The sequence below is a fragment of the Arachis duranensis genome, chromosome 7 (genome assembly GCF_000817695.3).
Source record: "Arachis duranensis cultivar V14167 chromosome 7, aradu.V14167.gnm2.J7QH, whole genome shotgun sequence".
Lineage (NCBI taxonomy): Eukaryota > Viridiplantae > Streptophyta > Magnoliopsida > Fabales > Fabaceae > Arachis > Arachis duranensis.
Genome location: NC_029778.3, coordinates 2,264,448 through 2,276,402, shown reverse-complemented (window position 1 = coordinate 2,276,402; position 11,955 = coordinate 2,264,448). Strand labels below are relative to the sequence as shown.

The window sequence follows — 11,955 nt, the reverse complement described above, 5'->3', positions numbered from 1 at the left end:
AATACATAGATACATATTTAATGTAATAAAAATTCAAATGCAATTAATTTAATACAAAATTAATTATTAAAAATTATTAAATAATAATTTATTCAAATTTATAAAATTATTTAACGATTTTTTCCTATTCATTTCTCTGTATAAAATTAACGGTGCACTTAAGTTTTTGAATTCTAAATATTTAAAATAAAATACTACTAATTTTTTAAATATAATACACTTATATTATTCAAGAGAACCATCGGAATACAGGAATAATAAATATTTCCATTGGCTCCGTATACTACATCTAAGTTTTTACTGCTCAATATGTGTAAAAGCGTATAAATATACAGTACGGATGAAATTGAAGACATTAATTGAAGACACTTTGAGAGTCACAAGCTCCAGACAACTCCACTCAAAGATTTTGAGATTTTTGAGTCAGTGATTCTCAGTAGCCATAGATTTTATCCATCTTCTTCTTCTTCTTCTTCTTCTTTCTCTTTCCTTTCCCTTGATACAACACAACAAACCAAACCACTTTCACAAGAAGCTTTCTCTTTTTTGTTACTTCTTCTAACCACTCTAACTCCAACTACACCTACACCAACACCAACTCCTCGGATTCACGAACTGGGTTGTAGCTTTCTAACTCAAACACTTTGACTTTTCAGGCTAAGTTTCTAAAGCAGGTAACACCACAACTACAAAATCAGTTTTTTGTTTTTCCTTTTTTATCAAAATCAGTTTTTTATTTTTGTTCTTTTTTTTTTAGGAGTAGTACTTTCGTTTTCCTTCCTCCCAGGGTGTTGTGTTTTGAGGAATTTCAAGGAGAATAATTTATGTTCCTTATTATTGTGTTTGGATTCTATGGTGACACTAACCTTGGACACTGTGCCATTTTTTTTATTTATTTATCTTTTGCTTACCCTGTTTCTCTTACCTTGGATTCTGGTGACACTGTTATCTGTGTAGAGCAACAGAATATTATGCATAAAAGTTTGTAGCTTTATTGGAATACTGTCAAATCTGGCACTACCCCATGATTGTTCCTTTTTTTTATTTTTTGAAATGTTTTGGTGGGTATGTATATTTGAGTGTTTCTTCAAATTCTCAATTTTGGGGTTCTGATACTTGTGAATTCATACTTGTTTTACTCCCAATTGAGTAGTGTCTTTCTGCTGATCTTAGCTGCAAAGGCTTAAAGGCTCCACTTGGGTTATGTGGAGGAATTCAAGTTGAAGTTTCTTAGTACTGCTCTTTTCACATTTGGGGGGTTGAGTGTTGGTTTTGCCTTTCTTTCCTTCTTCCTTTCTTCATGTTTATCCAAATTAGTCACCTCATATTTGTGTATAAATAGATACATTTGCTTTAATATGTATTCTATACGGGTGACAGATTTTAATGTATACGTAACATGATTGATAAATTTTAGGGTAGTGCCTAAAATTTAGTACTAATACCAATTTCTAGTCATAGTTAGTTACTTTGATTCTCTCATTTATCTGCATACACACCATATTGAATTCTCTCTAAAGCAATACTAGTAGTTTTTGTGGTTTTTCTAGGCATGGAGTCCCCACAATCTGTTGTGTCACCATTGAAGAAATCTGTGTTGGTTGATAATGAGAAGCAAAAACATGATGTTTCCTTGTCTAAGGACATTGAAGTCAATGGAACAAAGGATGATTTCATGGGTGTTGTTGATGTTTACATCCATGAGGCCAGGGACATTCATAACATCTGCATATACCACAAGCAAGATGTTTATGCCAAAATTTGTTTGACAAGTGATCCTGATAACTCTGTCTCCACCAAGATCATCAATGGTGGAGGAAACAACCCTGTGTTCAATGAGAATCTAAGTCTAAGTGTTAGGACTGTTGATTCGGCTGTGAAATGTGAGATTTGGATGCTGAGCCGGGTCAGGAACTATCTAGAAGACCAGTTGCTTGGTTTTGCTTTGGTGCCTCTTTCTGAAGTTCTGGTGAATAAGGATTGCAAGCTTGAGAAAGAGTTCTCGCTTTCTTCCACCGATCTTTTCCATTCTCCGGCCGGTTTTGTTCAGCTTTCACTTGCCTACTCCGGTGCTTCCCCTGATGTTATGGCAATATCCTCAATGCCTTTGAAATTGGCTGCAAATGAGATTGACAAGGACTCAGAACCGTGCAGCGAGTCATTGGTGGAAGATTTAGACAAGATTGAGTTCCCTGATCCGAAAATAGCCAAGGAAGATTGCTTAATGGTTTCGGAATACATAAGCATTCAATGTTCTGAGGATGCTGAAAACCATAGCAGTGTTGAATCAATGCAACCTCCACCTCCTCCTAAGGTTGATTCTCCACCAAGCAGTGTATCAACAAATGGAATCTCGTCTCCTTCGGTGGCTGCAAGCTCAGAATCCTCTGCTGCTAAGGAAGAGAAGAAAACTATGGATGTAAAAAATGGTGATACTGATTCCTCGAGTAGGGAAGCATTCGCGAAACCTCTTGTGAGTTTGAAAATTGAGCCAGAGCCAGAGCCAAGCATGGTGCAGCAGGACATAGTAGACATGTATATGAAAAGTATGCAGCAATTCACCGAGTCGTTGGCGAAAATGAAGCTTCCTAATATGGACAGTGAGAAGGGAGTAGCTAGCTCAGGTAACTCCGGCAGCTCTGAGCAGAAGCTTCAGGCGTCAAGGAGTGGTAACTCACGCGTGTTCTATGGTAGTAGAGCTTTCTTCTGAGGTTAGATAACTTGGAAATGGAAACTGATATAAGTAGTTAAGACAGAAATAATGTACAATCCCAGTGTGGGAACCATAACCTTTGTACTTATCAGAAACAAGCTTGCTCCTATCTTATATAACTTGTGTTTCTTTTGTTGTGAATGTGAATAATTGTGCAATCAAATTTCATCTAACAATGTGTTCATGTTGTGTATAACATGAATGTAAATTTTCAAGACCTGTTCTGTGTAACACCTTGCTTTATATAAGAGCTCTTTTTCTGAGTCTTAGAGTGTGAACATTACACAAATCATGGACCTCTAGTCTTAAAAAATTATATTAGGTTGATTTTTAAGTATATAAATGGTATAACAAGCGATTTGAATTGATGTGAAATTTTTAGAAATGATATGATACAAACTTTTAACCAATCTTGAGTAAAAAATTGAGTTCAATTTTGATGCACTGAGTGTAAAATGCTTTACACAGCAATACAATTAATCCGTATGTTTGGACAACTATTCACACAGTTAAGATAAAAAGTAATTATTTTTGTTCATGTGACGTTATATAATTGGATGCATGTGTAAAATTGTTTTATCCGGACAGTGCATCAAAATTAAATTTTAAAAAATTATTCTATAGTGTAATATTTACTTAAAGTTACTCTAGTATTATTTGATTCTAACTCATATTCTGTCCATCACCGGAATATTCCCTGTGGAACATTATGAATAAGGAAAGCATGCATGATTCATTCAATACATTTATTTCAATTTTCAAGTTACTTTGATTTTTCTATATATGGTGTTTGGTGCCATCAATATGTTAGTGTCTCTTTCACTATTATGGCATAGTTAGAAGAGGAAACCCATATTTTCAATACCTTGTGTGATAAATAATACAACCTCTTTTGAAAAAAACATGTTAGGTTTTCAATTCCCATTTTAGTATAACATCCTTCTAACTTTATTTAAACCTTAATTGAACAACTCAAAATTAGATAGAACTAATTGGTGCTTCCATCATCAAAACATGCATATATAAAGAAACAAAAAATATTCACTCATTTTTTTCACCTTTTGCCAAACACACCTAATAGGGTGATTACTTGCATTCCAAGTATCAAAAGATATAGACACATCTCCAACTCAAATTCTTGTCATGCTTTGCTTTCCAACTTCCAAGGATGTCTTACACATGCTAACAAAACCTCTAACATAATTGAGGCATGTGCAATGCTACACATAATTGTTTTCATTAACATGGCCCTTTATATTGAACAAATCAAATTTGGTCCTAAAATATATGCAATAACATGCTCAATACTTCAATACACAATTATGCATATAAGATTGATATTATGACTTAATAAATCAAGTATAAAGTTTTGTAACATTAAGTCTAACAAAGAATAATAGAACTGTTCAAGCACATAATTATTTGATGGGGGATCCTAGATGGATACCCCTCTAAATGTTTCAAACTTGATCAATCAAGCTCAACCTCACTTACAATTTGATCAAATGTCCCACAAAGTAAAAAGATGGTGACAAGAACAAACAGATTGGCCAAGGCATTACAGCGGCAAAACGAAGAAAATATAAAAATAATTAAGAAAAAAAATAAAGAAATTCATACACTATCATTAAACATGCTAATGATGAAGCAACCTTTCTGTGGATGCAACTATTACACTATTTGGAACCAATCTTCCCTGAGTATATATCCCGCAATCTGATTTTACACCTCAAAATCAAATTCCAAGAAAGGAACCGAAACCTTTAACACAAAATCATCCCTTGTAAACTGATTTCTCTTAAAATGTATAATTCAAAATAAAAGAACACCGTTAGCTATATATGATTGATTAACTTCCCTTATCTGCTGATATTTCCCTTAAGTGACGACGGAGACGTATGAATTCACAAATACCTCATTACCAGTTTCCTTTGATCTACTGTTACCAATGACATATCCAAATTAACATATCTCCTAAGCAGCAATTCCTGAATCAAGTTGAGAAATTATAAAGAACATGAGTAACATAACAAGTATTAATTCAGATGCGGTCGAAAATATATATAGTCTACACTGAAATGTACCCTATGAAATTTAAGGTACCTATGTGTATTGTGTTGTATTAAAATTCATGACTAAATCATTGTCTATTGAGCATTTGTTCTTCTTCATAAGATTAGAAAAAAAATTAAGTAGCAAGGTTTTCACATTAATTCATTAAGCATTAAGGTAGATATATATATAACAAACTCAGTTTGCAAATCTCAATGCATTATTCATTTAGAAAATAATCAAACACATTTAAACTTAGAAAGACCGATCTACGTCTATATCTTTACTTTCAAGTCAATTTAACTTCACATGAAACATTCAAATACCTGAAAATGAAAGTAATCAAGAAAGCTAGGCATAACTACATGAGGCTAATATTATATTAGATTTCAATAACAATTTCCGGCAAAGCCATCACAATTCAGGAAAAAGAAGATGATTTCTGTATATACAAAGTCTGGTACCTAGAGTGTTCGGAATATGACTAAAGGAAAACATGAACAATGCTATCTTTTTCTATCATAAACTAGAAGATGATTTCTTTTCAAAGCTTCGGAATAATTCATGTACCGAATTATAAATAGTTAAAAGCACATAATTTGCAAGTAACCAACCAAAAATCTACAAAGTATGATCTCATTTTCTTTTGGAGATAAAAATGTAGCTAAAGATCTTACCTCTATTAGATTGTCTACTTGTTACATTGTAGTTCCCAATAAAACCCTCAGAACTCTTCACTGGATCATCTGAAACAATGCCACCAAGTCCATAACCAAATGCACCAGAACCATCTACCTCAGAAGCAGCGGACCGCCAAGTAGAGTCATTGTAAGCAGAACCACTGCGGTATAACTCCCCATAGGGTCCATCATAAACACTGTTTGGTGCAGCAAATGTAGAGGACTGGGTCGCATTTGTGCCACTGTTCCTTCCATACCCTCCTCCTCCTCCTAATCCTATGCTACTATCTCCACCGGCATAAACATTGCTCCAAGTAGCATAGCCGGAAGCAGCCCCTCCACCCTGCGTTGGAACTGATGGACCCCAATTGGTACCACTATTTCCAATTGAAACACCGAAAGCCCCACTTCCTGATCCCAAGTACGCACCAGGGCTGACGGGGTTATTAGTCGTAGTATTCAGGCCACCATTTCCCCAGACATTCCTAGAAGTTGAGTTCGTAAGAGTGTCGCTTCTTGCATTGCCCCCACTAAAGCCAATAGGAGTAGTGTACCTGCTTGAATTGCCACTATAGAAAGGACTAAATATTCGACCGTACCCTATATTTCCCCCATAATTGGAAGTTCCTCCATAGGTTGGACTCAATGCTGATTCCAAATTCACTCCCATTCCATAACCACTAGATCCAAATGGGGTAAAACTGCTTCTACCACTAGAAAGTGGACTAAATCTACCATCCATCCTTACGCCATAGCCTCCTATCGGATTAATATTAAAACCCTGAGCATAACTGTTTAGGTAGCTACTTGTCCTATTCAAACCATAGTTATATCCTATCAATGGGCTCCGATTGGGTCCAGGAGAAAGATCTTTGGGAACTGCCCTCTTGACCTCAACCAACTTCCCATTGAGTTCATGAAATGTTTTATAAAGAACTCTGTCCACAGCTTCTTCCGAATCATAAGTGATGAAGCCAAATCCTCTTGGCCTCTGAGTATTGTGATCATACATCACTACAACATCAGTAATTGTACCGAACTGATCAAAATACTTCTTGAAATCACTTTCCGTGATCGTTGATGGTAAACCTCCAACGAAGATTTTCTTCGTGCGACCAGGACTAGGAGATCCCTGTATGCTAGCAGACTGCCTATTTATAGCTTGCTGATCATCTCTGGGAACAGCCTTCTTTGCTTCAACCTGAAAATCAAGAACCGAAATTTGATCAAAATATTGAAGTCATCTTCAATTTCCTTGCTTAAAAGCTCAGAAAAGATCAACCTCGATACAATGCACATACTTTAATCTAAGTTGCTAAGCATCATCCCAATGTTGCCATAAAACAAACATAATTTTTAACACCATCATAGCAGGAAAATTACGAAAAATGAGGAACACAATGATCTCTAATCTAAATTAACACAATTTCAACAAAGATATGAATTGGCACAATGCAATGTAGCATCTAACAACGAAACAAACTCTCACCGTGCGGCCATCGATTACATGTTTATCCATAATTACTCTTTCTGCAACAGCAAGATCAGCAAAGACAATAAAGCCGAATCCACGAGCACGACCCGTTGTCCGATCCCTCATGATCACAGCTTCTATCACCTCACCAAATTTCCCAAAATATTCCTTGAGGCGTTCCTCATCAGTGTCCCATGAAATCCCCCCAATGAAGAGCTTTCCAAGATCCGATTCCATCTGTTCTGTTAACAAAACCATTCCAAGTTATGCATTGCAATCAATTACCAAATCAAATTCAACACATTTCAACATAATTCAGTCCAAAATTCTCATTCCAAATCAAAAAAGCAAAAACATCAAAACAAAAATTTCATCTTTTTCAATACACACAAGATGAATTACACAGTAATGATCCATAATTCAACACCGGAACCAATCTAAATGCAAATTATATTGAATTATGGAGAATTTGAGCTCAATCTGAATAAAAATTCAATCTTTAGAAATCAGAAATGCAGGTAAGTATGAATCTGTGAAGAAGGGTCGCACCTTATCTCAAAATTCAGACAGAACCCAGTTGGTGCTTCGATCAGATACGAAGTTTGGGGGGTTTTGTCAAATTCGATCTAAGAGCATCGGATCTTTGAAGCACCCAATCAATAAGAAACGGGAACCAGAATATATCAATCAACCAAAAACAACAACCAAAAAGAAAAAATCAATTCTTTTTTTCTTCTAGTTGTTGGTTTCTGAGATCAGAGATAGAGATTCAAACAAGGATGAAGAGATCAAAGGAAAAAGGGGAAAAAGAAATAGAAGGAACCATAAATGGAAGGTGATGGATGAAAAAAAAAAACCAAAAGAATAAAAAAATGAAAACTTTTAATTAGCAATTATTAATGATATTGAGAGAGAGAAAGAAAAATAAAATAAAATAAAATAAATGAGAGGTTATGTGAAAATTTGAATGGGAGAAGAAAGTGAGAATGACAATGAAAACAGAGGATGTGGTCTCATCCTCTTCTTCTCTGTTTCTTATTTTCTCTTTGTTTTTTTTTTAATTATTTATTAGAAAAAAAGGAAATTTAAAGAAAATAAAAAAATATATATATAAAAAAAAATTTAGAGAGAAATATTTGGAGGGCCAATTTATGACAACACATTATAATGCCTAAAAAATATAAAAATAAATTAAATTAAATAGCTTATCTAAATTAAATCCTAAACTAAAATGCAAGTCTTATTTTTTTTCCTTTTTTGGTGGGTTATATTATTTTTTCTCTTTTAAAATTACTATATCTATTTTTGGCCAATATATTATAATATATATATTTTTTTGGTGACTATATTATAATATATATTGTGGTTACTAATTATATGTTTATATGAACAACATGGTACTTCTTATTATTAATATTTATTTCTATGTTATTAATTAAAATTATTAATTGTGATGTATTTAATTATACAGAATTTTACTTACACGGTTGTCTTCTTTTCTTTCTTTTTTTTCTTTTATGTTTTCATCTTTTAAGGTAAAATTTGACTTTAAATATTTTGAAATATTTTTTTTTTCTTTTTCTTATTTGAAACCATATAAAAAATTATCAATCTTTTAAATATATTTTAAAGCATTATATTTTCTTAATTAGTTTAAAAACATCAAAATATGATATTTAGATATGACTTTTAAACTTAGGTAATGGGGTCAAAAAAGAAGGAACTTTTATTTTTGTATATTGGATAATGAGTGATAAAGCTTTAAAGATGGTCTAAATTAGATGTTAAATGTTATTGTGGGTGTTTACAAAAAGTGAGTGACGTTTTTTCATTTTATAACTAACATAATTTTTTTTTACAAAACGTTAATTGACATTTTGTCTTTATATTTGTTCACAAAACGTTAGTGATGTTTTATTTTTTTATATTTAAAAAAATATTTTTTTTATAAAACGTCAATGACATTTTTGTATTACTACCATAACAGTGTAAAATATTAAAATAAACAAATATTGTCGTATTTCACATTAAAATTATCCATATTTAAAAATTTTAGCAAAAAAGAACATATGGTAAGAATATATTAATATCATGTGTTTTTTTTTTATTTTCCATGTCTTTAAATTTTTCATTACTTATTGTTTTGTTTTTTGAATGTGGGATGGGCTTGTTGGGCTGGGTCTTAGCCTTTATCTCGGAGAAAATGTATTCAAACAATATTCCGAGCAAAAAAAAAAAGAAAAAGAAACTCATAGTCTCATACTTTGATTATATATAATCCCTTTATAATAGTGTTAATCATATATTAATGATTACGCTAGAACAAAGGTTATATAATTAATATATTTTCTGAAATGGTTTCTCTACTTGAAACTTGTATGAATAATATTGAAGTTGCTTATCATGCATATTTTAATTTGTAAATCCTTTTCTAGGTAAAGAAATCAGATTAATTAATACAAAACCTTGCTCTAATAATAATATTTTTGAAGTCAAATTCATTTGAGTTGGTCAATTGGTTAACTTAGTCAACTGCTTAAATAAGTATTAGATTCAAATTCTATATTGTATATACATTAATTTATTGGTCAATAACAAATCTTTAAATAAAACTTAGATCCGTAACACATTAATCGTTAATATATCAGATTGAAGGCTAAAAAAAATTGAAGTCATGAATGCTTTGCCAATTTGCCATCATCAATTCTCACTCAATAAAATTCAGGTCCAGGCCAGTCTCACATATATATGCCTCATTATTGATGGTGGACTAAGAAATCATAGCTAGATTAATTAAGGGGACTATAATAATATGGGTTATGTTAGGTAATTAATAAATTTTTTTGAATAATATAAATAATTACTAATAAAATAAAAATACATTATATTTTTAAATTATTCACCTAAATTTTAATATTAGAATAACTATTCGCATACCTAATAAAATAAACATCTAATATGACTATTATTCATATTGTTTAATATTTTCATTATCTACTTATACTTTTCCTAATAATATATGTAGTTCAAAAATATGTACCACATCCTTGAATTAACACCTTCTTTGATAATAATAATAATAATAATAATAATAATAATAATAATAATGGTAGGGTTAAATTGGTTCCACTTCACATGTGTGGGTATATAATACATATACTGATGAAAGCTATCCACTAAGCCTAAGCATAATTCGCCATATTTGAACCTATCATAATTACTTGCTATATATATATAAATATATACACATTATTATTATTATTATTATTATTATTATTATTATTATTGGTCCTGCGTTTATTTTGTTTTACTTCCTTGTTTAGAGATGGATGGGTATGCAATTAAAAATGTAGATATATAGTAACTATATAAATTTGTCATTATTTGATGAGAATTGAGACTGATTCACGTGTATAAAGGAAAAAAAAAAACTGATTACAAGAAATAAAAAATTTAAAAAAATATTATAAGAATGTGATATTTAAAAAATGTGTTGAGATGAGATACAAATAATGTAAAATATTATATGTAGAGTTCTAATTCTTTAAATTTCACAAGAGTAAACCTTAGAAATTAAAGAACACTACACTTTAGATGCAAGTGTTTCATTTATAAGAAAAATATACCAATTAAATACTAGATAGGTGTGTGTTAACAAAGCTAGTTGTAATTCAAATTTTTTTCCATTGTGTTGTCTGTTAATAATAAAAAAAAAAAGTCTAGGACATCAGAGTTTGTAGTTTTTAGCCATTAATTAGCCATTAATTATGTTTTTAATGGTATGAGATTGCATTTAATGATGTAGAATCATTCAAATTTCTTTTAATGGTTAAATGCCGGGCAAAATTTAACAAGTGCTGGCCCTAACACTTCTCATAAAAAAATATTATATCAATTTTTGAATAGTTTTAATTTTAACAAATGTAATAATAAAAATAATAACAATTGTTGATGTAAGGGGTGAGCATGGGTCGGTTTGGTTCGGGTTTATAGTAAAATTAGAACTAAATCGATCAAAATGTAATTTGTCAGTTTAGTTCGGATTTGCGTTTTTTTGTACATGTATTCGAACCAAATCAAACCAATTAAGAACGGATTGGTTCGATTCAGGTAATTGGACACTCGATGACTTTGAAATTCATAAAAAAAAAAATTTTTATCTTAAAAATTCAACAAGTATAATAAACATGTAACGTCAATAAAAATAATCTAAATAGGTTAAATACTAAATACATTAAAAACTAAACTCATTAAAATCCAAACATATTAATAATGAATAATCATTGTCCAATGAAAAAGTCATATATATATATTTATTTTATTTAATTAATATATAATCGAATTCACAAATTAGTTCAAGTTCTGCACCTCAAAAATTGATATTCAAACTAATTATTAATAAAAGTTATTGGTTTAGTTCGAATTAGATCCAATTATTTATTGATATATTTTAAAACCAATTTAATTGAATCGATTCGAGTTGGAACAAGTAAACGGGATTTGCTACCCGTGCACACTAACCACTATAATAATAACAATAATAATGATATCTACTTCTAATAATTATTTAATTAATATTTTCTTATAAATTGCTACTTGCATTTTTGACATGTGAAAACTGCAGAAGGTGTTGTTTAGTAAGGCGCTCAAAATAAAGTGAAAATTTAGATGCAGTACGGTTGATTTCATGTAAAATTGATAGCTAAAAATTATTAAATAAAAATTTAGTCAAATCAGTTAAATTATCTAACAATTTTTAATTTTTAATTTTACGTGAAATCGATAATATATGAGTTTCCACCCAAAATAATGTCGTTTTGTTTAACATAAATTTCAAAATATCACATTTTTAAAATCTAATTTAAAATCTCACATTATTAAAACACATGCTTATTTTTACTATATTAGAGAAATTTTCTAAAGAATTGAGGCTATATACTAATCCTTTCCCTTCACCACTATATGCAATTACCAATATTTTGCTTCTTAAAAAATTATTAAAAAACATCAAATATTGTAATTTCAACAAGATTTTA

The 11,955-nt window shown here is 30.9% G+C and overlaps 2 protein-coding genes across 5 annotated transcripts; one reads left to right on the top strand and one right to left on the bottom strand.

The window, feature by feature from the left end:
• Window positions 1–366: 366 nt before the first annotated feature.
• On the top strand, window positions 367–2,854 carry LOC107496354 (uncharacterized). Of its 3 annotated transcripts, none has more exons than XM_016117587.3 (2): window positions 367–674; window positions 1,533–2,854. In XM_016117587.3, the coding sequence occupies exon 2, from the start codon at window positions 1,553–1,555 to the stop codon at window positions 2,708–2,710; it is 1,158 nt and encodes a 385-aa protein (XP_015973073.1). In that variant the 5' UTR covers window positions 367–674; window positions 1,533–1,552; the 3' UTR covers window positions 2,711–2,854. The 3 variants fall into 3 exon arrangements, with proteins under 3 accessions (XP_015973073.1, XP_020982741.1, XP_015973071.1); XM_021127082.2 differs by having other exon boundaries at window positions 1,530–2,854; XM_016117585.3 differs by having other exon boundaries at window positions 368–674; window positions 1,551–2,854.
• Window positions 2,855–4,107: 1,253 nt separating this feature from the next.
• Window positions 4,108–7,927, bottom strand: LOC107496364 (heterogeneous nuclear ribonucleoprotein 1). Of its 2 annotated transcripts, none has more exons than XM_016117603.3 (4): window positions 7,469–7,927; window positions 6,935–7,156; window positions 5,443–6,646; window positions 4,108–4,701 (listed from the first exon to the last, which is right to left on the bottom strand). In XM_016117603.3, exons 2-4 carry the CDS (start codon window positions 7,154–7,156, stop codon window positions 4,688–4,690), a joined length of 1,440 nt encoding a protein of 479 aa, XP_015973089.1. In that variant the 5' UTR covers window positions 7,469–7,927; the 3' UTR covers window positions 4,108–4,687. The 2 variants fall into 2 exon arrangements, with proteins under 2 accessions (XP_015973089.1, XP_015973088.1); XM_016117602.3 differs by having other exon boundaries at window positions 6,935–7,161; window positions 7,469–7,923.
• Between the last annotated feature and the right edge of the window lie 4,028 nt (window positions 7,928–11,955).

What these genes read in the sequence shown, in the direction of transcription:
- LOC107496364 (XM_016117603.3), bottom strand. Translation starts at nt 7,156, where the DNA reads ATGGAATCGGATCTTGGAAAGCTCTTCATTGGGGGGATTTCATGGGAC. An exon ending in ATGTAATCGATGGCCGCACG is followed by an intron (nt 6,647 to 6,934) that starts GTGAGAGTTTGT and finishes CTTGATTTTCAG; the next exon opens with GTTGAAGCAAAGAAGGCTGT.
- LOC107496354 (XM_016117587.3), top strand. Translation starts at nt 1,553, where the DNA reads ATGGAGTCCCCACAATCTGTTGTGTCACCATTGAAGAAATCTGTGTTG.